The sequence below is a fragment of the Candoia aspera genome, chromosome 1 (genome assembly GCF_035149785.1).
Source record: "Candoia aspera isolate rCanAsp1 chromosome 1, rCanAsp1.hap2, whole genome shotgun sequence".
NCBI lineage: Eukaryota > Metazoa > Chordata > Lepidosauria > Squamata > Boidae > Candoia > Candoia aspera.
The window spans coordinates 241321354-241345740 of NC_086153.1; the positions used below are offsets into that span (position 1 = coordinate 241321354).

Below are 24387 nucleotides of genomic sequence, written 5' to 3' on the forward strand. Positions count from 1 at the left end.
TTCTGACAATACTTGGGAATCTGGGTGAGACAGAAGGGGAAATCCCCCTTCTCCAGAACTAAGCTTTTAAACAAGCCCTTTTGTCAATAAGACAAGGCCCAAACAGTTTTGGAGTGCCTGGTGCTAGTGCAAACCCAATACCAAAATAACAATAAATATAGGATTAAAAAATAATAATAAAAAGGAGAAAGTAAGTACTTGGGGAGTAAAAGAGCTAAACTATAAAGTCTCTTATCTATATACAAGTTCAAGCAATCATTAACCACTAAAACGCATAAACAGAAAATCTCAGAAGGACAGAAAATGCGAACAAGGGTAAAAACTACACAACTGAGCACAGCAGCACTGAAAAGAAATAAAACAGCCCTGATGCTTCTGCCTGTACTTCCGCTGTCAGCTTTAACTACAGCTTCCAGTTCTCCTTCTTGAGAAGATTGGAGTCCCAGGCCCAGATAGGAAATCTAGATAGGAAATAGTCTTTGCTACTGACCTGGGGGGGGGGGGGAAGACACTCTTTAAAATGTCTGTCCCATCCTGAACCCCACCCCTGACTTTCAATGGAAGAGGGCAGTGGCTTTATAGTGCTTTAGCTATCTACCATCATCATCCAGCCTGCAGGCTCTTAAATCCATTACAGTAGTCACTCTCTCCAGGTTCAGAAAAGCAGCAACCAGCACCTTCTCAGCTAAATGAACATATACAACTTTTCAGACATCCATGGACATCCATTGCCCTTAGTAAAATAAAAGGATTGCCCATGGTCCTCTTCCCTTGGGACACAATTTGCGTTACATGCAGGAATTTTCACTGACATAAATCCCACTTCAAAGGATTATACTCCTGTAACCCGTAATTCTTGAGAAGAGAATACAAGCATCTGGCAATGAGTTCAGAGACAAGCAGAATTAGCCAGAAGTAGAACTGCAATGGAAATTCCACATAGCAGTTAACACAGTTTTATCTTAACTAGCTAATTCTGTTTGAGATAATTAATTCTATTCTTCCCATTATTATTATTTTCCCTGTTCACAGCTAAACAAGAATGTCAGTTTCCAGGGGGTGAGGAGTGCAGAGGAAAACTTACACCAATATTATTAATGAAAGCAAAGCATATGTTTCTTTCATAATGTAATGTCTGATCTAATCATTTCTAATTCTAAATACGTTTTCAATTTCTGTATAAGTGACTAAAGTTAACAGTAAATTTGTTCTTATGTACAGTATCTTTTTCTGTACATATGATCTGGAACATTAAATGGCATGTATGTATGCAAGAGATACTGCAGAGGGAGAAAGATGGATGGATGGTGAAGCCCACTAGTGGTTCCTCCTTCATCCTATCCTACCAACAATGATTCAGTTTCATTTTTGTAGTGCAGAATAATTCCGTAGAACTGATAAATAAATAGCATTAGTGCTGCTGTAAATTATTGAATGGGGTGCTGACTACTTCCCTCAGAATTTCTTCTACTCTCTCCTTTCTGCTTTAATCAACTATCTATACATAGAGGAACTTTTTCATAGCCTAGGTCAGCTAAGTAGCTTCTGCTGAAAGAATGTCAACAGTTTTTTGACTATCCAAGTAGAATCTACTGGATTTTTGCCACATTCTTGCTTGTTAACACCTCCAAATAGTTGGTGATGCAAGATTTCTATGTTAAAGCTGTATGGATGCTTTCTTAGCAAGACTTATTCCTCTGAACATTTAAAACATATAGCCAACTTATTAAGCACGCTAGTTAAACCTTCAATTCTTTAGTTCTATAATTCTTGAATTATATTCCTGCTTGAAAAATTACAAGGATGGCTTTAGTGGCTATCTTTATTCTTGTGGTTGAAAGGCTGATATTTAAAATGTACATTTTGTATTCATCTTTTTTCTTTTGGGGGGGGGATGAGGAGCATTTTTTTCAGAACCCTATTCACATTCACTGTTGTTTTTTTCATGGAGGATGGAAGGATTTTCTGATAACACAAAAGAAAGTTCACTTTGAATTGGCTTCATTTGTTCTCAGTAATGACATCACACAGAAAAATCTAAAGAGCCATAAAGAGGTCAATACATTCACATGATCCTCTTATTATAACACTATGTGACTAGTCCCAGGAATAAGAGAAATGGTAGATCAATCGGTAGCGGAAGAAATGAAACACTGGCCCTAAACAGGAACAGAAAAGTGCAAGTTCATGTAATCTAGGAGTTTGGTAAAACCAACATCCGGGATTCCTCAATGGCAACCCAAAAGGAAACAGCAGAACATCTTACCCAGCATTATGCTATACTCACATTAGATAATGCTTGGCTCCCTTCTGTCCATGTTTTAGTTTAAGATGATACTATACATTACATGCAGTTCCTAAATTTCTTTGGACTCATTACTCTTTATAACAAAAATGTGGATATCACAGTACTCTACATGTTGCTGAATCACAACCCCCACCAGCATTATCAATAAACAGGAAAGCCAAGAGTTGAAGTCAGAGCCATAGATGTCCCACCCCTGCTTTCTATCATGCAACTACTAATCTACCTGCAATCAGAAATGAAAGAATGATGGAAGAGGGGCTTCTCCCATCCCCCCACCCCGAAACAGGAAAGGATAAAAATAGCAATCTGTATGAATCGTTTCTACTTCATAACGTCATTTCTGCAGTCCTGCACCGGTCTTGCATTTGAAATTCCAACCTTAACAGTTTTTTTTTTTAATAAGAACCCTAACCCAACTTACTGCATTGCTACATATAATAGGGGATGTCCTTTAAGATTAGGACTTATGATATGAACATTGAGTCATAGTATGATTTAAATTTGGAGGATAACTAAGGGCCAAGCTTAAGTACCTTTATACTGGAAGCTGGCTGGATGAGCTCTGTGATGGATACCTTGTCTTGCTGTAGCCTTCTTTTGACCAGCTTGGAGCAGCAGATGTTGACAGAGCTGAGAACATGCCAGGAGTTGTACTCCACAAAGGAGCGGCTGTCAATGACCAACATTCCTTCGGTCCCACTCCTCAAGAGGCTGGCAAGCTTCCTGGAGTCCATCACTTTGTGTGGAAGTCTGTCCCCGGCCATGGTAGACTGGTCCCTTCCGCAGCAAGTGGGAGAAGGAAAGGAACGCCCAGGGAAGAGAAGCCAGCTCAGATATCCCAGAGGTGAAGGAAGGGGAAGGGAAAAGGCAACTTGAAAACAGCCAACTTTTGCCACGCTGCTAAGGCCCTTTATGGCAAGTCATTGTGCCAAACCTGTTAGGAAGTACAGAGACAAAGAGAAAGAGAGGAGGAAAAAGTAGTCAGATATTGCAAGTATACCAAACTGGTACTGATATATTCTGCTCTAGCTCAGATCCAGGAAAGACTATTGAGTTCTAAAGAAAGCCCTACTATTGCTACTATTCCAACCAGGAATCCTCCAGAAGTATTCAACTTATCTCCCAAGTGACAGGCGCCAAGTTGGATAAATGAATCAGCCAGAAGTAAAGAGGTACCCTAAAGCTATAGCTTATGTCATTTGTACATCTGATTTTGATCTAATCCTCAACACTTCATCTGTACTTCATATAATTTAATGAATTATTACTGCCTTATTGTTCTCTAATAACAGTCTTCTCTACAATACAAAGGAGTTTTTGATGTTCTAGAAAGTCTAGGCTTCTTCAAAATACAAGAAATTATTTAATAAGGTCATTTGCTTACTGCTACTTCCATCCAAAGCCTTCAGAATCACATGTTCCAGGTTACACATACTCTAAATTTACCTAAGGCTAATAGATAATAATTTAGGTAATAATTTACCTAATTATTAATAGAACTCAGCCTTGCACATGTATGCCTTAGAATCAGCTCTAGTGCTTTATCACTTTAGGACTCTTCCATTACCCAAGCCATTATGAGAGGAATATTCTGAATATTGACTGAAAGATATGAACCTAGCATATGAAAACTCCTTAAGTTTTACTTAAGAGTAAAAGTCTTAGCATCGAGCAGGCATTATTTAAGTTTGCACAGGAAGAATTGTTTATGTATTCCTGTCTGGCCACATGGTAGTGGAGCAGAGTGTTGAAGCATCAGACAGGGACCAAGGAGACACAGGTTAAAGTCTCCATGCAGACATGAAGCTCACTGGGTGACTAAGCTAACCAATACTCCTGAGTCCAACTCACTTTACAGATTTGCTGTTATGGGAATAAAATGAGGGGAGATTCCCAAGTAAGCCAACTTGAGGCAGGGTGGCATATAACTATAATGTAATAATAATTTTTAAAATTAAATAAAATTAAATAAAATACCACCTATTGCACCTGGAGGACCAAATCATCATCTAGGATATGCTTCAGAATGCACCCATAAACAGCCTTCTTGCAGATCCATGGACAGTATTTATTTATTTAAAAGAGCTGTATTGCCACCCATCTTAAAACACAACTCTGGGTCACTAGTAAAAAAGCTAGGAAGCCAAGTTTAATCACAGCTTTTCATTCATGGGAATTAATGGTTTCAACACAATCCAGGGTTGGAAACCATCATATAGAAAATTCTCATTTACTGAAGATTGGTTTAAAGAAGTATGGAATATTGCTATTAATGATAGACATGTGAACTAAAATATAAAAAGGGTTTGGTGAAGAGGAACGATTTCAATGTTATATGGGGTGAATTTCTGGAATTTCTGGAATATTCCCTTTGTTAAAGGGAAGGGAGTAAAACCAGATCAATATAAATTATCTTTTTGGAGAAGAGGGCTTATTAAGAATTATTAATAAAAATGTGTGGTAATAAAAAGTAAAGAGATAAGAAGGGTTATAGGTCCCACAGGTGATGGGTGCACGTAGAGGTTAAGTTATAAAGTTAAATGTGTTATGTTTTGGTTGTTTGACTGAATTATTTTATTTTATTTTTGGTTACTATTGGTTGTGTGTTTTGTAATTTGTATTTTAAATAAAAGAAAAAAGAAAAAAAGAAAAAAAAGAAAAACCTATCTGGAATAGGTTGCCTATTATTAATAAAACCATCATGAAAGAATGAATTATTTGCAGTGCATTTTTAACAAAAAAGGAAGGCAACCTTTCTTCTCTATTATCATTCCAACAGAGAACCTTACGCTAATCTGGCTAGAAACAAGCCCCATCAAATTCAGCTGTAAATAAGTGGGTACATATATTTGTGTTTGAGTAAATGCCAATGCATTTCAATGGGCCTTATTTCCAAGTAGGCATGATGAGGAGTATGTTAACCATGTACTCCGTTTACCTACCAATGCTGAGCTGGAAATCTTGTACACACACGTTGAATTGAGTTAGGTGGGGGGAAAAGTATATTCCACATCTTCTTTCCGGCCCATCGCTAACAGCCCGAATTATGGGGATCATCACCTGAAACATTTGGAGGGAACAAGCTTGCCTGTCCTTTTGACTGAAATCATACTAGCCTACTTTTAAAATAAAAAAAGGAGGGAGAACCATGAAGATGATACCAGAAGACCTCTTCCAAACAAATTTGCCCATTCCTTTACCTCTCTGGTGTGCATATTTATTTTTATTATTTGTGTGTTTGGTAGATGATCAGCTGCTCCTTTGGCGGTTGGCTAGAAAAACCCTCTTTCTTTTGTACTTTGGGGTAGGCTTTTAAAGTTGAAACAGCTCCTAATTAAGAGAAGTCTGAAGGGGAAGATAGAGGCTCCTGTGACTGTTAAAGCACACTTCATTATGTGCTTTCAGCCACCCAGAGGATTCCCTGCTGTACCCACCGCAACAGAACTGAAGATAATCAGAAAGGATGCAAATTAATTGGCTTCCCACCCACTCCCCACATTCCTTGCCTTCTTCAACCTATCTTTTTATCCATGGAGAGGAAGGGAGAAAATGAGGATAGGACCAGCTGAACATTGCTCCATATCCCAGTTTGGAGAAATATTAATTGAAACAGATGGACAAAGGAGTCTCCCTAAAGAGAGCTAGATTATACAGGCAAAGGCAAGAGAAGAAAAGAATAGAAAGAGATGGAGGGTTGATCAAATGGCAAAGGTTAGCCGACAAACCAGAATTCCATCTTTATTTCCACTCTCAAGCTTATGAAGGAGGACCAGGACCCAGGGTTTTCAAAAGACAGTTCAAGGAGATTTGGAAAACATGGGTATTTTTTATTTTTAATTATTAGCTGCCTTTGCTCTTCCCTGGAGAAAAAGGCAGAATACAGAATATGTAAGTAACAAACTAATAGCAAATAAACAAATAATGCAGAAGAGAAATTTATCATTAACTGTTCAAAAACTGTTGTTCAGAGGAAGATAATATGCATATAATATAAACCTGTTTGTGCGGAATGGATTTCCAAGGAGAACAGCCCCAGCCCCTCTGCCCTCCCTTTGTTTTCACCAGTGAAAATGGTTTGTTTAGCATGACTTTGTTGACTAAAATGCTCTGCACTTCTTCATTTATTTGCCTTCGTAAGGTCAACCAGCATCTCAGACAGGCTCAGATATTCACAAGCTGCTTTCCAGAAATAGAATCAACATCTGTATGAGGGTGTGATGCCCTAGATCAGTGTTTCTCAACCTCAGCAACTTTAAGTTGTGTGGACTTCAACTCCCAGAATTCGCCAGCCAGTGTGCTTAAAGTTTTTGAGGTTAAGAAACACTGCCCTAGATGATACATGCTGTAGTGTATAGGCACCTTTCCTTTAGCTGGACATTTTGAGTGTTTTTAAAACAAGGGCAGAACTCTGAGGGGAATGGAACAAATCTGTAGTGAGCCCAGAGCACCTCCATCTCTGATTCAGTACTGATATCCATGGTGAGGGGTGGTCAGAATTAGCAGAACCAGGCTGTTAGGGAAGAATGTTACCTTCAACAAATATGTTGTAACAAATCACCATGCCGTTACTTATATTTTGGGCAATTCTGTCTCGAGCCTATGATCTCTTTTTCTACTTAAAAAACAAAGAAACAAAAACAAAAACCACAATTTTGATTTTATTCATCTCTTGTGAGAGTGGTCTTTCTCCCAGTTGAAAGTGAGTTGAAACCTGTAATTGTGTTCCTCTAAGCTACACCATTACATTACAGATTTTTTTTTTCATGTTTACCTTATCTCTGGTAAGTAGAAACCTTTTTCTTTCGTATACCAGGCTTACCAGGGAAATGCCAGGTGAGGCACCCCCTGAAAGACAAGGAACTACTTCCAAAGGCAGGAGGACAAAATCAGGATGTGAAGACCCAGAGTGTTCCTTGGACTGAGACCTCCCATCTTCCATGCCACTACAATTTGTTCGTATTAGTTTTGATGAACTCTTGCCTAAACTTTAAAGGATTTCAGAATCCTTCTACCATTAAAACCTTGACTTCATGGACTATTTGGGAGAAGGAAATGTCTATTAAATCTAAGGTTCACCCCCCACTTTCCTAAAAGTCAAGTTTGGACTCTTATAAAGATAGCCCTCTATGGAATGCCATTCCCTTAGAGAGCCTGAGGGACTTCTGAAGGAACATTTTTCTCCAACTGCTGTCTGCAAAGAAGCATCTTTTGGAACAGATGCCATAATGGATTAAAGAACTGCTGCTGCCCACTGGCCCTCCCATCTACTCAGTCAATCGATCTTTCCAGCACCTTTCCTCAGCAATTACCCAGCCCACTGCTTGCCCAACCTTTCAGCAATTTCCCTTCCTCCTTCTCTTGACTCAGCCACTGCTGTGATCCCAGCACACTGCCTGCCTGATCTTCCCTCCCCTTCCCAGGAACTCAAAATTGAAGCAAATATAGGACTGCAGGCAGGCTGGTGGAATGTGTCCTGCTGGGAGTCTGTTCATTATGACTGAGACTATCACAAGAAGAAATAGGAACACAGGCCAGTACCTAAACAGCAGTGGGTGAGGAAAAGAAGTGAAGGTAAATAAAGTAAATAAATAAATAAATAAATAAATGAAGGTGCTGAGAAGATCAAGCACGAATAGGCTTGTGGATGAACTGCACTGGGACACTCGTGGCAGCTGAACAGAGGGAGGGAAGAGAAGGGATTAGGAAGGTTAGGAATGTGCAAACTGGTGGGACATACAGCACTAGTCAATCAGCTACTCAGGAGGGTAATGGTACGTGGGAAAGACCTTGGGAGACTCAGCAAAGAGATGCTGCCTAGGGAATGGACAGATAAGAGAGGGCACAGCCCGCAGCTGGATAGTGGACAGAGCAAGAGATTCAGAAGGGAGCCTCCCTAGTTTCTCAGGCTGTAAAGGAGACAGCAGGAGGTTTGTCCTTTCAGACTTGCAAGATTCTGTTAATGCAGCCTTACAATGAAGTAGAATTAGCTCATCTGATCATGTTTCCTGTCTGGTCTACCTGGGAAGGCTGACAGGGGAGACAGGATAGGAGAGAACAGAAGGCACTGGGAAGATAAGGATGAGCAGACTGGTGTGACATGCAGTTGCTGTGGGAAGGGGGGAATGATGTGCACCAGCCATGTCCTACTCACTATGTTAATTAGTCCAGAATCTGTCTGGATATGTTTTATCCAAACCTTGGAACAACCAAAATGTTCTGGGTTTCGTTTTTGCTGAACCACAGCCCAACTGAAATCATTCAGCAGAGTATCTGCAATGAACGTATTTTTCTATTTTGTGCCCACCACTTAACTTCAGAGACAATTCCCTCTGGGGTCACTCATCAGGTTCCCTGTCCTGGCTGCCTTTAATGTTTTTTAAAGATATATTTATTGATGTATGAATTATATGAAAAGCTGCTATACTGCAAAACAAAGCCCCAGTCTGTAATACCATCTTTTTCTACCGAAGTAAATCCAGGCCACATTTCATCTTTATGGGCATCCACAGAAAATAAAATAATGGATGGCTGCAGACCATCCTTTTTCTTGATGTTTGCCCACTTCCAAATCACAGGAGCAAGCATCCTGCAGGTTAGGAGTGATGGAATATACTTTCACCAGTTTCCCTGTTGGTAAATGAGTATTTTGTGACTGATGATGTTCATCCCAGCAGCCATTTTGTGAAAGTACCATGATACGGAGAGCCACTTTGGTCTAGTGGCTAAGGCAATAGGATAGAAACCAGGAGTTCTAGTCCCACCTTGGGCATGAAAGCCAGCTAGTCCCACCTTGGGCCAGTCACTCCCTCTTAGCCCAACTCAAGGTGTTACATGATCCGGCACACCCATTATTTGGCCAAGTACCTCCTACAAAAAGACTGAAGTCAAGAAGGAGCTTCTTAGACTGTGCTGAGGAGATTGCTACTTAACACCTCAAACAGAACAATTAAAAAGATGGAAATCTCAAGTAAAACACCTTCATAATTGGATAGAACCGCTTGAGGAGTTGTCTGGAGGTTCAGAGGAGGAGTGGATGGTTTGGAGATGTTTAAACAGACTCTGCACTGGTTTGGCCAGAACTAAAGATTATATGGGAAAATGGGGGTTTCTCTCTGAGGGCAAGGATATTTGCTGCGAATGAGGCAATATTCAAATAACTACCCATCTTTTATAGTGCCCTATGGGACCGACACACACGCAGAGTGACTTACTGGTCGGAAACACCTCTGCCATCGGTGTGGCCCAGTATCGGGCTAGAGCTATAAAGATTGTGTATTTTTATTGAATGTTTTTGACTTTTGATTGATACTTTCCCCCTTTCTATTTCCTGCATTTCTGACACAAAAAGAGACAAGCCCAACTCACCTCACAGGGTTATTGTTTTGGGGAAAATAGGAGGAGGAAGGAGTATTAGGTATGTTTGCCACCTTGAGTTATAAAAAAAAAAGGGGGGGGGATAAAAATAAATAAATGTCCCCTGAAAATTCTATGATGTCCTATGTTATACCCTCATATAAAGCTTAACTTTAAACTATCTATTTCAGCTGAATCTACAGAGAAAAAAAAAAAGATTTATCAAATGCCTGGTGACGCTAACATATAGCCCTGGTAGTCAGCAATCTGCCTTTCTGTGATGCTGTCATAAAAAAGGGCAAACACAAAGATTCCAGGTTGAAAGTCTTCACTTTGCACTCTTTGAAGCTACGGGACAGAGTGGCAACAAGGCTACTCCTTTAAACATTTTTTTAAAACCATTCTTCTTTAAAAAAAAATAAAGCAGTATGTTTTCAAAGGAAGAATCTGAAACTTTTCCAGTTCTTTCTTGATCAGATTGCCAACTCAAGTAATGACACCTTCTTGGGAACTAGCAGAAAGAGTGCTTGACTTAAGCTGTGCACAATAGATTTAAGATTACAATTTAGCCCAACTTGTTTAGTAACCTGGAGGAATGTACTATTTCTCAATCTCTGCAAAATGGAAGTAGTAATGATCTCTCCGACATAATTACCTTCAAAGTAAATGTGCTAAGACGACCTCATTTGTTCCAATTTTTAGAAGAGAAATGTTCTGAAGGTCCTCATCAGATATGAGAGAGGCTTATGCATAATTATGTAAGTCTCAGAGCACAGCTGGTCACAGAGGCACCCCTCATATGAACTTTATCAAATTACATTACAAGAACTACAGTGCAAATGTATACACTATCAACAAGAAGGCATCATGGACAGCTTTTCCATGCCAATCTAGTGATAGTCCTACAGAGTTCTGAAGCAACTTAAAAAAAAAATTTTTTTTTAAATCAGGCATGGTGTGAACATGAAATAAAATTAAGGACTGACATACGTCTTACCATCCCAGGACAGTGAGAGCACCAACTCTTAAAAGAGGGAAAAGGTTAACACAGGACCTAAATTAGAGTTTCAGGGACAAAGCTATGTTTCTCTTTTATCAGTTTATCAAAGCCACCATAATCCTCTTGAGTGCTTCTTAAGAACATTACCATAATCCTTTAATCCCACTTCTTTCTTGAATGGTAACAATGAAAAAACAGACACAGGGATAGCTGGAATAAAAATAATAAATCGGGAGATCCTATGACACAGCTTCACGACAAAGCGGGCATCTTATAATACCTATTAGGACAGGTGTGAGATGGGAAGCCATATAAATTGATTAAATAAATAAACAAACTAGCTATTTTAAGGACAGCATGTGACTCCTTTGGTGAATTAGGATGGAGGGAGGAAGCCACAACAGAGATAGTCATGCCAAGAAAGCACTAAGCTCCCTGAATGTAAATGCTGAAGACTAAAGGTAGGCATTAAAATAGAGGGAAGAAAACAGAATCTAACTTCGAAGACTACATTGCCCATTTCCTAATACCATTATAAGGGAGTGAGATTTCAGATAGTTGAAAGTCCTTGCCGAAAGTCTTTATTTCCCAGGCCAAGGACCCACCTTCCCTGTTCCATCTTCAACACAACAGCAGCTCAGAGTTACAGACACCTTTTTCCATGTAGTGTCAGGCTCCCTTTGCTCACCTGCCATAAAGCACTACAAACACATGTCAGCTTTGCAGCTTCGCAAACAGATAGAATGCTTCGGCACATTCCTTCTTGAGCCGTTACAGCCAAGGACGAGCAGCTGCTAATAAGACACCTGGACTCTAAATCACTCTAACAAACTAATGAGCTGGGAGGTGGGAATTCAGGAGTGAGAAGGAGCTTGTTTGTAAGACAGGGAGGAAGGATGAGATCAGAGGGAATGAAACACTTTGAATGCTTTGGAGCCAAAACCTTATTCAGAGCTTTGCAGCTGTCCTGTGTTAATCGGTTTTTACTAAGAATTCTTTAAGCTTCCTAATGGACTGTCTGAAGAACTTCTAAAGTTAAGATCCTGGCACTGGGACCGTCACATGTAGTAGCATCTCCTATAACTTCTCCTAAAAGGAGAGTAACAGTCCATGCAAGAAGTGTCAGAAAACAATGCTTACTGACCCTTTCTCCAAGGAGTACCTTTGAAAGAAAATGCTATCTTTCTCCATCCTAACCACCACAGAGCAAATATAGACATTTAGGCTGGATTATTGCCTGCAGGTTGAAAGGCTCACACATTCCATTTTAAAAAGGGGAACTATTAACTACCTACCGAAACATCAGCCATGGATCTCTGTTTCTTCCAATAACATTTAATATGATTGACTTAACAATACATCACTGTACTGCAAATTTTCCTATTCCCAGAAACAATAGCCAGTGCAGGCATATTAGAACAAAAATACAGTATTTATAGCACTACGATATCACAGAAGGAGATGTGGTTGTTTTTTCCCCAGCAAGATTGTGGCCATGTGTTATAGCAAGCTAAACATGACAGTATGTATACCTTGAATTCTATATATTATGTAGAACTGTGAATATTTAGGTACTGTCATAAACATCATGGACTTTTACTTCCCAACTTATGCAGAAATAGTGTTATGCCTAATAGCAAACAATCACCAGCCCTTGTTTATACAGTAAATGGATTTGTTTCATGTTCTTGCAGTATCCAGGAAGAGTAAACGCTCATCCTTGACTTTACAGCTGCTTATCTGTAAGCGATTGTACAGGTAGTCCTCATTTAGCGACCGTTCATAGTTACGAAGGTGATAAAAAAGTAACTTTGCGACCAATCCTCACATATACAACCTTTGCAGGTCTGTAAAGCAAAGGAAAGAGTCCCTTTTGGGAGATGGGCGGTGATAAATTTGATGAATAAATAAAATAATTAATAAAGGAAAGCTGAAGTTAGGTCATAAAAAGTCAGTTTCACTTAGTGACTGTTTCACTTAACAACCAAGTTGCCAGACCAATTGTGGTCGCTAAACAAGGACTACCTGTAAATTCTACAGTATCAAAATGTATGTGGTCCTTGGTGCTTAGTTTCCATTGGTAAGCAATAACAAAAATTACTTGGCTGAAAACCAATAGATTTCATGTTAGCAAAGCTACTATTACTGCATAGACATTAAAGTAACCTGAAAGCTATAACATTAAAAATAGCAAATAAATCAAGTATTAGACCAATTTAATTTAAGATTATGAGAAGTGGGCTGCAAAAACCCAGAGTGCCACTCAAGTTAAGAGCCTTCTGTGTTTCTTTGCTGCTATCTAATACTATCTTGCAGACCAGATCTGGTAGCCCTAATTTAATCAGGAATGGAGGCAAGCTATGATAAGTTCTAGATTTAGAGCTGAGTGATGGTTTAATTTGTACATCATTCTTCACAAAATACTAAAACTTAAATACAAGGGGGGGAAAAGAATTAGAACCAATACTACACATACAAATCAACAAGTAGCAAACATAATCAGAGTCAAGAGATAATATTAAACAACAGACATAACTGAATTAATGAAAATGCCTATTGCCCTTCCAATTGCAGAAGGACCTAAAGTGAGGGCATCATAACAAATAGACCAAAGCCTTCATAACCATTCTCCAGCCATTGCACATCAAAATTTTGGCAAAGATTTCTGACACCTACCTATTCAACCATAGCGACAACTATATGACTTCCATACACACCTAGTATCCTTAATACGTTGAGTTCTAGTAGAAAAACTAAGTAAACACTGTCAGCCTGAGGCAAATCAATTCACCGTTATTATATGTATGTGCCTGTGGGATTTCCTTTGACACTGAACCCACTTGCAAGAATGTAAGAATATCTCTCTATCCATTTTTCTTACATCATGTGTAATTTCAAAAGCCTCTATCATATGACTGGTGCACTTCATTGGCAATTTTCTACTCCTACTAAGGTCATTGTTTCCAATTAGTTCAATAAAACTCACATTTAACTCTAGCTTATGACAAGTCTACCCCAGCCATCTGGATTTTATGAGCTGGGGTAGTTAAGAAATTGTTTTAGTTTTAGTTTTAATGCGATTTTATTAGAATTTGATTGTATATTTATTTTGTATTGTAAACCGCCCAGAGTCCCTCTGGTCGGAGGAGATGGGCTGTGACAAATTAAATAAATAAATAAATAAATAAATAAAGTCTTTCGATTTAAACACTTAAATATCACTTACAATTAAATCCAGAGTCACTTTCTTTCTGGCCAGAGTCATGATAAATTGTTCTAAGGCACACATTCATTTAAAATATTTTGAAATTGTATGAAATACTGTAAGTCCCCTTTACTATAACACTAATTTCATGCTCAAGGTGACCCAGAGCATGATGGTCAGATGAATAGTATGCCTTCCTCAATGCTATGTTTTAGGACTAATTTGTACCCAACTATTCTTTCAGATGTTCAGCTTGGAACTATTCTGAGGTGCAAAGCAATGCCAGCACTTCCAGTACATTTCTTTCCTGTCCTTCCTTACAGGTTTTTATTCAGTGTTTATCATGACTTTTCTCTATATTCCACCAAGTTATATCTACTTCAGGTATGGTCCCCATTAAAAGTAAACACAATTTTGTTGGGGGCCTCCCCAATCTCAATTTAGAGGATCCCAGCTTTATCCCAGAAACACCTTCAGCATGCAAAAGCAAAACAATTAGCAGCCATCGTTTGCATCCCACTATTTCATTCTACAGAAGAACCTGTTTTAATGACTTGCAGCATTATGAACGGATCATCTGAAGGCAAACAGGGGCCTGATAGCTTCACATCTGAAAGCAATTAATACTGACATCAGCACATCAGTGTTTAACAGTCAAATACCCTAATCAAGGAACTACCAAGGAGAAAACCACACCCACACAGGCAGGGCAAGCTACTGCATATAAACAGGGAACAAACCCCACACTCATCATTGCTGATGATGTTACCTGGTCAGGTAATGAGACGTCTGCGAGCAAACAACCAAGTTCAGAGAGCACCAAGGACTCCACAGTTCAACCCTGAGCTACTGATACTCTCTTCTAGTGGAGTCAAGCATTTCCTTCTTTTATAAGGAGGGAACTTCTTTTCTAAGTTGAAAAATCAGAGTAGGACAAATGAGACAGGACAGCAACAAAGCATCTTGTAAGATTCTTTTCTTCTCAGGACTGGAGCCTGGAATAGTTGGGGGAAACCTATGGTCCTCCAGATATTGGTGAACCACAATGACCAGCAACTCCATGCAGCATGATTAATGATGAGGGATGCTGGGAGTTGTAGCTCACCAGTATCCACAGGCCAACAGAGTTTGTTTTTCCTTTTATCCTACAACATGATAGGTTGTGAATTTAAAGTACAGTATGGAGGCTACATGTAGCACCTCCTTCCTAGCACAGCAATTAAAGGGTAAAATATACTACTGTATGCAAAACTTCAGAATAAAGTAGCCATGGGGGTGCCAGAAAGTAATTCTTGATTCAGCCTTCAAGAATGGCAGTTTATTATCTGCAGGATGGATTACCAAACAAGTAGCTGTTGGTTTTGAATCTGAAATGGTGGCAGGGTGGCTTAAACTAGGCAGCTATCTATTCTTAAGATGCAAATGGGGCATTGCAAAGGAAATCCCCCAACCACCCCTGCTTCTTTCAAGGGGTTAGCAAGTTGCTTTCTTACCACTCACTCAGTGCCTTATGAAAAATCCCCTCAAATCACAGCGCTGCTACAAAATTATTCGTATTTTTGCAGAGTGCCAATCAAGGGCATAAGTCTTATTAAAGAATTAGCACCTTGCGTTTCCACAGCAACTTTAGAAATGCCAGGCAACTGCTCTACCTAAGAGGCCAGGCATAAGTTAATCAGGATTTGCAGTGCAGGTAGCCTGGTGCTCAGGTTTCTCAGTCACTGGAACCACCTCTTGCAGCTGGAACATTTGATTGATATGATCTAAAATCTAAGTGACTGCCATGTTGGAGGTAATACACTTTAAGCTAAGGTGATCTGATGTGAGAATGCAATATATCTGAGTCAGTATAAGCAGGGATTTGTATCTACTCTGTCAGAGGGAATTCCAATTTCCATTTTGCCTGTTCTCTTTTCTGACTAGTCCCTACAATCTCATCGGCAGGTTGTAAAATGAAACCAATGTTCTAAACAAGCACAACTGAAGAAAGCACACTGCATAATCTGCATATTTATAATGCTTCCTACCATTCTTGGCAGGTGAACTTGATATAGGATGGAATGCAAGCCCCAAAGCATACACACATTACATAATTATTTGCTATGATGAAATACTGGGCTTCCAAATGAAAGGGAATGGCATGATCACTCTTCTCTGATTCAATGAAGTCCTCTAAAACATAATTCAAGGATATTTACATAGTCCAAAATCTATAGCCTATGTAAAATTTAATTTTTCTTGACTAAGGATATCTGGGATTGTTTTGCAAAAGTTAACTAGCATTGACATTTTCAATTATGTGGAGTCTTTATGCGCATGAGAAATACTAGATGACCACACTATTTTATAATCCCAGTTATAAATCTGTTTACATTATGGAATATACTCTAACTTCATTTATCCACATTTCACTACAGTTATTTGTGACTTACCTGTTTCTTTTTCTTTTCTTTTTCACTTCAGGATAATCCAGTAAGTCACATTTGTGAGATGGGCAGCTATATAAATTTGATAAATAATCTATCCTTGCACCCTAATTTCTGCTGTTTTCTTTCAGTATGCAAATGAACCCAAGTTTGATATTGAAATATTAGAAGACAAGTGAATATAGCAACGCTTAAGGAGACAGCAAGTTTGTGCTGTATGATCTTACTCATAGAGTAACTGAAATTTAATTTGACACTAAACAAAAGCCAGTGGAGGCTATTATCCAAGTCAATCACTCCCACACATAAAAGTTCAATTGTAAGAACTTTTAGATACATTAATATTTCCCATAATATCACTTTTAGATACCTTATTACTTCCCATGTCACATATCCCACAGCATCTCTGCCAAAGACGGGCTAATTTAAAGGAGACCATTGTATTCAGCTGCACTGAGTCTCAGAAAGACAGGGGTGACTGAACAGAGAGGCAGGCATAAGTAGGCTATGGGTGAGTGATCTGGGGGCAAGGCTACAAGTGCCCACTTCTAGTGCTCCACCTCTGTGTGTGTGTCTCATGCTTGCGTCAGCCTCATGGAATTCTTGGGCATGCAAGTTGACTCATAGACTAAGAAAGCTCCATGTTAATCAATGGGTAGATCAGGTTGATGGAGGTTATTTCATTATTACTGCTGGAATTTTTGAGTGTGGCAGTCCACCATTGTAAATGCATCCCCATGCTAGTGAACAGACAGAATAGGCTGAGGGAATCAGGTCTACCCGTAAGCTAACATGAGAAGTCTTAGCAAGAAATCTTGCTTAGCTCAACTGACTAAGCAAGATTTTACTGAGTAATGAGTGGTATTGCTCTTTTCCCAGATTGTTATGTCTAAATAGCCCTTCTCTTCAATCCATCTCATTCTGCAGCAATTCATCAACAATGTTAACCTAGGGTTAAGCAAGAGGACATTCCAAACCTGGTATCACACTAACTCCCCAAATTTCTTAAACTAGTCCCTCAAAAGACTTACTGAAATTCTCCACAATTGTATAGCAAACTAGTTATATTTACTACTTAACTGTTGGATGCTGCAAATAAACTATCAGTTTCTTGCATACATATACTTGTTAGCATTATATTTTTTCAAACAAATAATAAACTATCTAGGAATCTGGAGAGATCCTACTTATGACACCATATTTACATGAAGCACAAAGTAGGAGGAGCATCTGGCATTCAGATGTTGGAGCTAATATTGTAAAAGACACCATTTTCATATTTTAGTTTAGAAACTACAATTTAAAAACAAACTTTTTATAGTCTTGGGGGGATAAAGATGGAAAACCAACTAATTATTCTTGTTCTTCCATCCTTATTTAGAACAATACTTACTGTTAGAATTAATAAAAAATTTCTGCCTGTTCCTCCCACCTTCATTTAAACAACTGGGACAAAACATTCCAAGACTAGCAGTCTCCAGAGAGACTACTAACATTACAGCCGGTAAAAAGGATCAGCTTTTAAGGCACTTTGGCTAGGAAAGAAGCAGAAGATGCCAGTATGTGTTTTCAAAAACGGTTTAGAAGTTATATATCTTTCAGGCCATACACCACTTTGACCAAGATTTTTCTCAATAACCTACTTCACTCTGGAAGACTGTTTCTTCTATTGTGCATGATTTTAGGTACACAATTAAGGTACCTAACATTCATCTTCAATTCTGAGAATTTCCAGAGGACCAGCCTTTCTGTTGGCCAAATCTTGTATTCTCGCACCTGAAATAAAGCAAGGCATCAGCAGGCCATTCTGACAAGTTAAATAAGCATGCCACTGCGTGGGTGAGCATGCTTATTTCTCTGATAGAGAGCAGAGAGCCAATCTCAATTTCATTTACTAGCCAACAGATAAGGACAGAGAGGTTTCAGCCAATCAATAGCCTGTTCTTGGTCACAAACTGAGTGTATCATCCAACTTCCTCAGTTTTACATTAAAAAAAATATCCCCCCCAGTATAAAAAGCCAACTGAAAGTCTCCCATTTGTCTGCCATGATAGCATACATGATTCTATATTAGAACTTTTTTATTGTACCCATGCTATCTTTCCACTACAGCGGGATACAAGAAGTGGGTGACAGAGCAAACCATGCAACACTCACTACTTGTAAACAGAATTTTTTAAGAAAGGTGAGTGCTAATCTTATGCTTGCTCATGGTAGTCTAGAAACTTTGCAAGGGGCATGGGGAGAAATAATGAACACTGTTCTGAGCTTCTGTTTGAAAGTTTGCCAGCAACACAATACAATCCTATTTTGTCAATGGAAAGGATCTAAGCTTGTTATATATGAGCCATTACATGATTGATCACTTGGCTATAGCATTTCTATCTGAAGCAGACAAGAGTTCATCTGAAGGCTTACATTTGCCTTTGTTTACATAACTGCATATTGACTGCCTTACATTCAACTGCTACTTCATATGACTTGTTTGAATCAGATTTAATTATGCAAGGTTTTAATCTTTCCACCTCATCTATACTTTGCTGCTGCACTCAATTTTAGCATTTCAGTAGAATCAGAGCATGGTTGTTAAAAAGTAAAAGTAACATCAAATTTGAAAACAAAAAACCCTTCTGTTTCAGTTCTTTCACTTATTGTGGAAATAAGAGAGCTGTGCATGCCTCAAAACATGATTCAGAAGAGGGGCTTGAGAATGTGTGCAAGCACAAGCATAGCATCCCTTAAGAGCAGCCTCATATGAGCAAAGCTGTTTTAAGGAGACATATGAAAGACATTTTTCAGGCTTGCATGAAAGCCTACAAAAATATGTGACTGTTTTAAAAGAGGGTCTTTGCTCTTTAGCATTCCAAATCATTTTCAAAGAATGTATAGCCCTAGGAAATAGTTACCAACTTCACAGAGACAGCATCATGAGCTATGATTTGCTTCACTGTGGCTTGCTGAATCTACCTCAATTGCCAGGATCTAGGCAACAGACTAAGCACAAACAAGCAAAGCACATTTTCACTTATCCATATTATATGAGTCAACATAAACTAACCCAACTGTGTGATAGTGAACCTCAGTCAAAAGCTAATCTAATCACCAATAAATGTTTCAGTTCCAATGAAAGAAAAAGTAATTATATTTCTTGTTCCTCTAAACACAAACAATGGGGATGCTCTTATTGAAACATCACTTAGAAATAGGTCAATCACAATTTCTGTTCTTATTTTGCTAGCTTTGGTTGATGGCCAGGCATTACCAATGTTGGCACCATCCATGAGCCATGCTTAGAGAACAGCTTGGTACATTAAATTCATTCAAAATGTAGCCAACCAAATTCAAAGGAAAAATGACAGCAAGGCAGCTGACTATTCAAGTATCTCTTCAGAAGCCAACAAACAAAATTGAAAATTACTGTAATACAGATCAGTACTTCTAAACTTAAGAGTGACAAAGTCTCACAGAAATATACTATTAAATTCAGATTAAGCCAAAGTGCCCCAAATATTGCAATTGGAGTGTCTGGTCCTAATGTCACTTTGCTGGGAAGGAGGGGGAGCAGAGAACTCTTAGTCCAGCTTTACCAATTTCACTGGATTGTTAATATTGACAAACTCTTCGAATCAGGGCTCAGATATTAGAAAACTGTGTAAGTAAGAAATGCAACGTTTCTGATTGCATAAGACAGTAATGCCTTACAGTAATAAGAAATACCTGCACTGATTAACTCAGACTATGTCTTTATATTTCTGCTATTTTAAAATGTTCAAAACAAACAGTATGCATGCAGTTGCTTTATTAACTATATTTTCGCCTCCCTTTCGCATTTCAGCTTGATGGTGATGGATGCAAAACTCTGGAATTTTATTCTCTCAACAGTCCATTAACATTACTATAAGAAGCCACTCTGTGTCTGTAGGAAAATTGCCAAAGGCTGCCTATTACATTTTCAAAAGCATTTTGCCTTTGCGAGGGCATCTGCCTTGGGTTTTCACTAACATGCCAGAGAATTGAATAAACAAACAATAGCTAAATCAGCATAAAAACACCATGAAGGCTCCATTATATCACTACAAAATAAAGTCTTGGTTCACCTAACTGCTCAAGTTATAAAGAAATAAACACATGAATACAAATCTTACATCCCTGTGACTTTATTAGCTCAGCTGCAAAGGCTAAGATTTCAACACTGACTGGAAATCAAACTCTAATCATTTTGCATATATATTATGCAAAGTTCTGAGCAAATAACCAGACACTCCATCAAGGTATCCATGGGGGACAAGATGGCCGCAATCATGCAATCAAACCCCATCTCTTTTATGTACGCATGTGACTCCTGCATTTAAAAATAAAGATTTACAGTCATAGGCCAAAAAGTGTGACATACGTAAAAGAGGGGTTGGATTTGAACTGTGCATTTGTGGCTGTCATTTTGACTTTTTCTTTTAAATAACCTGTGCTCTATGAAGACATACTTAACAAGCTTTCCCTAACCTGATCTCCTCCAAATGTGCTGAATTACAATTTCTACCATCCACAAACAGTATAATCAAAGATCTCCTCAAAAGATGTACCCAGGCATACTAAAATATAAGCAGAAGGTTTACATAGAGCAAGTGCGGTGTACAGTAGTAGTTAAACCATCAGGCTTGAAACTGGGAGACCGTGAGTTCTAGTCCCGCCTTAGGCACAAAGCCAGCTGGGTGACCTTGGGCCAGTCACTCTCAGCTCTGGGAAGGAGGCAATGGCAAACCACTTCTGAAAAGCCTTGTCAAGAAAATATTCGAAGGCACCAAGAAGGAGAGGAGGAGGAGGAAGTTGTTTACCTATTAACAAAGAGAATATGTTCAACATTTAAGAGCTGTTTTGCCTTCTTAAACCCAACTCAACCCATCGGAGTTGGGCATCCAATAAATTTAAATAAATAAAAACTCTATATATTAAAATTAATGCACCTTTGCCAAACTATTAGTTATATTCATAAAGCATCAGCAATCTCTAATTATACAGTGAGTTCTTACCCATTATGTTACTTTGTCCATTCTACTTCAACCTGAATGGATCTTTAGCAGAATCCACCTTCTCTTTTCAAAATTCAGAATCAGGCAAAGAAATAGAGGAAACAAATATGTCATCTGAACACCAGCTGCAGTTTTAAGCTTCACACATATTAGGATGCAAGACACTACAAACCTTTCATAGTTACTAAATGTGCTGCAATATGCAAAGATTATGTGCCACCCACTATGTCAGCAGTGGAACAACTGTGGATTTTTCATAAATACTCAGTAGCCTGAATGTAAATCAGAAAGATCTTATAAATAGAATGATGCCTTACCTTATTTAAATAGCACACACTTTTTTCACCAGTTAAAAAGTCCAATGAAATTTCATGATAAGATGCCACAGAAGTATGTTTTGTCTTCTCTGCTATATCAGGAAAATACAGTAGCTGCTATTCTGAAATATCTTAACCACAGATTTCAAAACATAACATGAAAAGTCTGGGACTGGAGATGTGTAAAGGTCCTGCCTAGTGGCATATTCCATTCATTCTACCCTACTCCGTCAGTAAACCATTACCTAGAGTACTTCCTCAATCAACCCTGATTTGCCAATACAGCTACTCAACAGTGAATGGTTTTAAGGAGCAAATTGTCTTTATAGTTCCCTAAACTATCAGTTTTATATGGCATATATATGGCATATAGAGAGCCAATTTGGTCTGGTAGTTAGGGCACCAGGCTAGAACCCAGGAGACTGTGAGTTCTAGTCCCGCCTTTGGCATGAAAGCCAGCTGGGTGACTTTGGGCCAGTAACTGTCTCTCAGCTCAACAGGGTGGTGGTTGTTGTTGTGGGGAAAATAGGAGGAAGAAGCAGTATTAGGTATGTTCGCCACCTCGAGTTGTTTATAAAAATAATAAAGGCGGGATAAAAAAAATCTAAAATAAAAAAATATACACACACACTCGAACTAAAAAAACAACAGATTCACTTTTAACAGGACTCAAACGAATGTGGGTATGACCTGAAATTCACATGTGCTGAACTTTAGATCCAATCTGACCAAGCTACGATAGTCAATAGTAAGTGATACTAGGAATTATAGTTCAACACCACCTGAAAGACCATGGGTTCCTCACCCTGAAGACGTGGAAAACGTCCCATTCTATTCAATGCAGTTCATTCCAAGTTATTTATACATACAATTCTAGCTTAGAAGAAAGTAGTATTTACAGAGATATGTAAACATGTATAATTAGATTGTTGGATTCATAATGGAAATCTATGAGCTTAAATATCTGCTGTTATGAAGTTCAGCTCATTGAATAATTTACAGTAATACACAAAAAACCCAAATGCTCATCTTAGTCATCTGACATTGTTGTTGTCACCCATATTAATCTCATTTGCATAGCAGACAGCAATGAGGAAATATTGTAGCTGCCAGAATAATCTAAAACTGGTGAATGTGTTTATTAAGATCAATCGGAATTCATGAGCTTTTAAACTCTCAGAATTCTTCATCTGGCAAGTTAAAAAAAAAGGGGGGGGGCTGAAGACTTCTGGAAAACTTGAAAACTTTCTGCCCTGCCCTGGGCCAGGCCTAGAATCAAAGAATTATAAAAGGATGCTTATACAATCTGATATCGAATTCCAAAAATAATTATTTGCAGCAAAAGTGACATGTAGGAGGATAGTCAGTAAATCAGTCCAGAAGACATAAACCAATCATCTGAGTTCCACTCAAAGTTCCAGAGAATGAAATCAAGCAAGTGAGAATAAGGGTCCAGTCAAGAGTTAGTATGCTAGGGAAGCCAAGGCACAAAGATAGCCAGTCACACAAATTCATGAAACAATACATACAACAAGCTACTTTCAAAGAGCTTGATAGTAGAGCTCTATCAGCCCCTCCATTACTCGTTACTCATTAAGCCTGAGCTGTTTGCAAGCTCATCTACATATTCTGTAGATTCTTCATTCCCAAACTGGTCTTCTTACATGTAAGAACTCAGACGTGTCACCACCATCTGATATGGCAGTGTTTCTCAACCTTGGCAACTTTTAAGATGTGTGGACTTCAACTTCCAGAATTCCCCAGCCAGAAATTCTGGGAGTTGAAGTCCATGGATCTTAAAGTTGCCAAGGTTGTGAAAATCTGTGATATGGTAACTGTATCTGTTCATTTGGGCTAGATGACTGAAGTGGATGAATCCAGGTCAGAGTCCTCATCAAAAGATCTCTAACTAGTGGAAACTGATTTTGGTCCAAACCCTGTGATAGTTTGATGGGATTGTCTTATCTATATTATTGTCATTGTGGTTATTATTATTATTATATTTTATATTCTGAGGAACTGAGAAGATACCACAATACTGGCACACTTCTGCTGTTTTGGTTAGTTCTAATAAAGACGTATTACCCAACTGTGGAATTTCGATTTTTTCCACAGCCCAACATGACGATGATTCCTTCTTTTGTCTATGAATAAACAGGTTGAAGTAGGTTTTAAATGCCTGTTCGTCGTTTTGTTCCATTTCTACATTGGTTCAAATATTTATCAATGAAAAGCCAAACTACCTGACTCTACTTAACAAAAATTGAATTTTTCCCAAACTCAAAAAAATAATCTGGATTGACCCTAGATGAACCCTTGAAATACTTTTCAGGCCTGGGGACCTCTGCACATTCAGGCTCAAATAGAGGCCAGAAGTTACAAAATTATTATATTCGTTTCATGGGTAGACCTGTATATATACATTAACAGTGTCCTTAAACTAAAAGAACGAAACTTACCTCTTCAATGTAAAGTTGCCCAAATTTGAAATAATTTTTAAATAAAACATGATCTCCCAGGGAACCCCTAGTGAACTCTTGTGGAAACGTAGGGTTCCATGGAACCCTGGTTGAGGAACCCTGTTCTAGATTGTCCTTTGTCCAGCAACTGACTGGGCCTTTGACTGCTGCAGCATCCAATTGGAACTTAGGAGAAGGTATACTACCAAAAAAGAAAATGGATTTCTTGCCTTGCCAGGATATTCTGCCCCAACTGCAGCAGGACATCTGGAGTGTCACTGTCTTTTAGGAT

General features: G+C 38.6%; 1 protein-coding gene across 1 annotated transcript in view; it reads right to left on the reverse strand.

The window, feature by feature from the left end:
* DUSP8 (dual specificity phosphatase 8) overlaps nucleotides 1–24387 on the reverse strand; it is a 105144-nt gene that overhangs the window by 77576 nt on the left and 3181 nt on the right. Inside the window, exon 2 of the mRNA XM_063289339.1 lies at nucleotides 2842–3242. Coding sequence (XP_063145409.1) covers nucleotides 2842–3072 — 231 coding nt within the window. The 5' untranslated portion in view covers nucleotides 3073–3242. The remainder of the gene's footprint in view (nucleotides 1–2841; nucleotides 3243–24387) is intronic.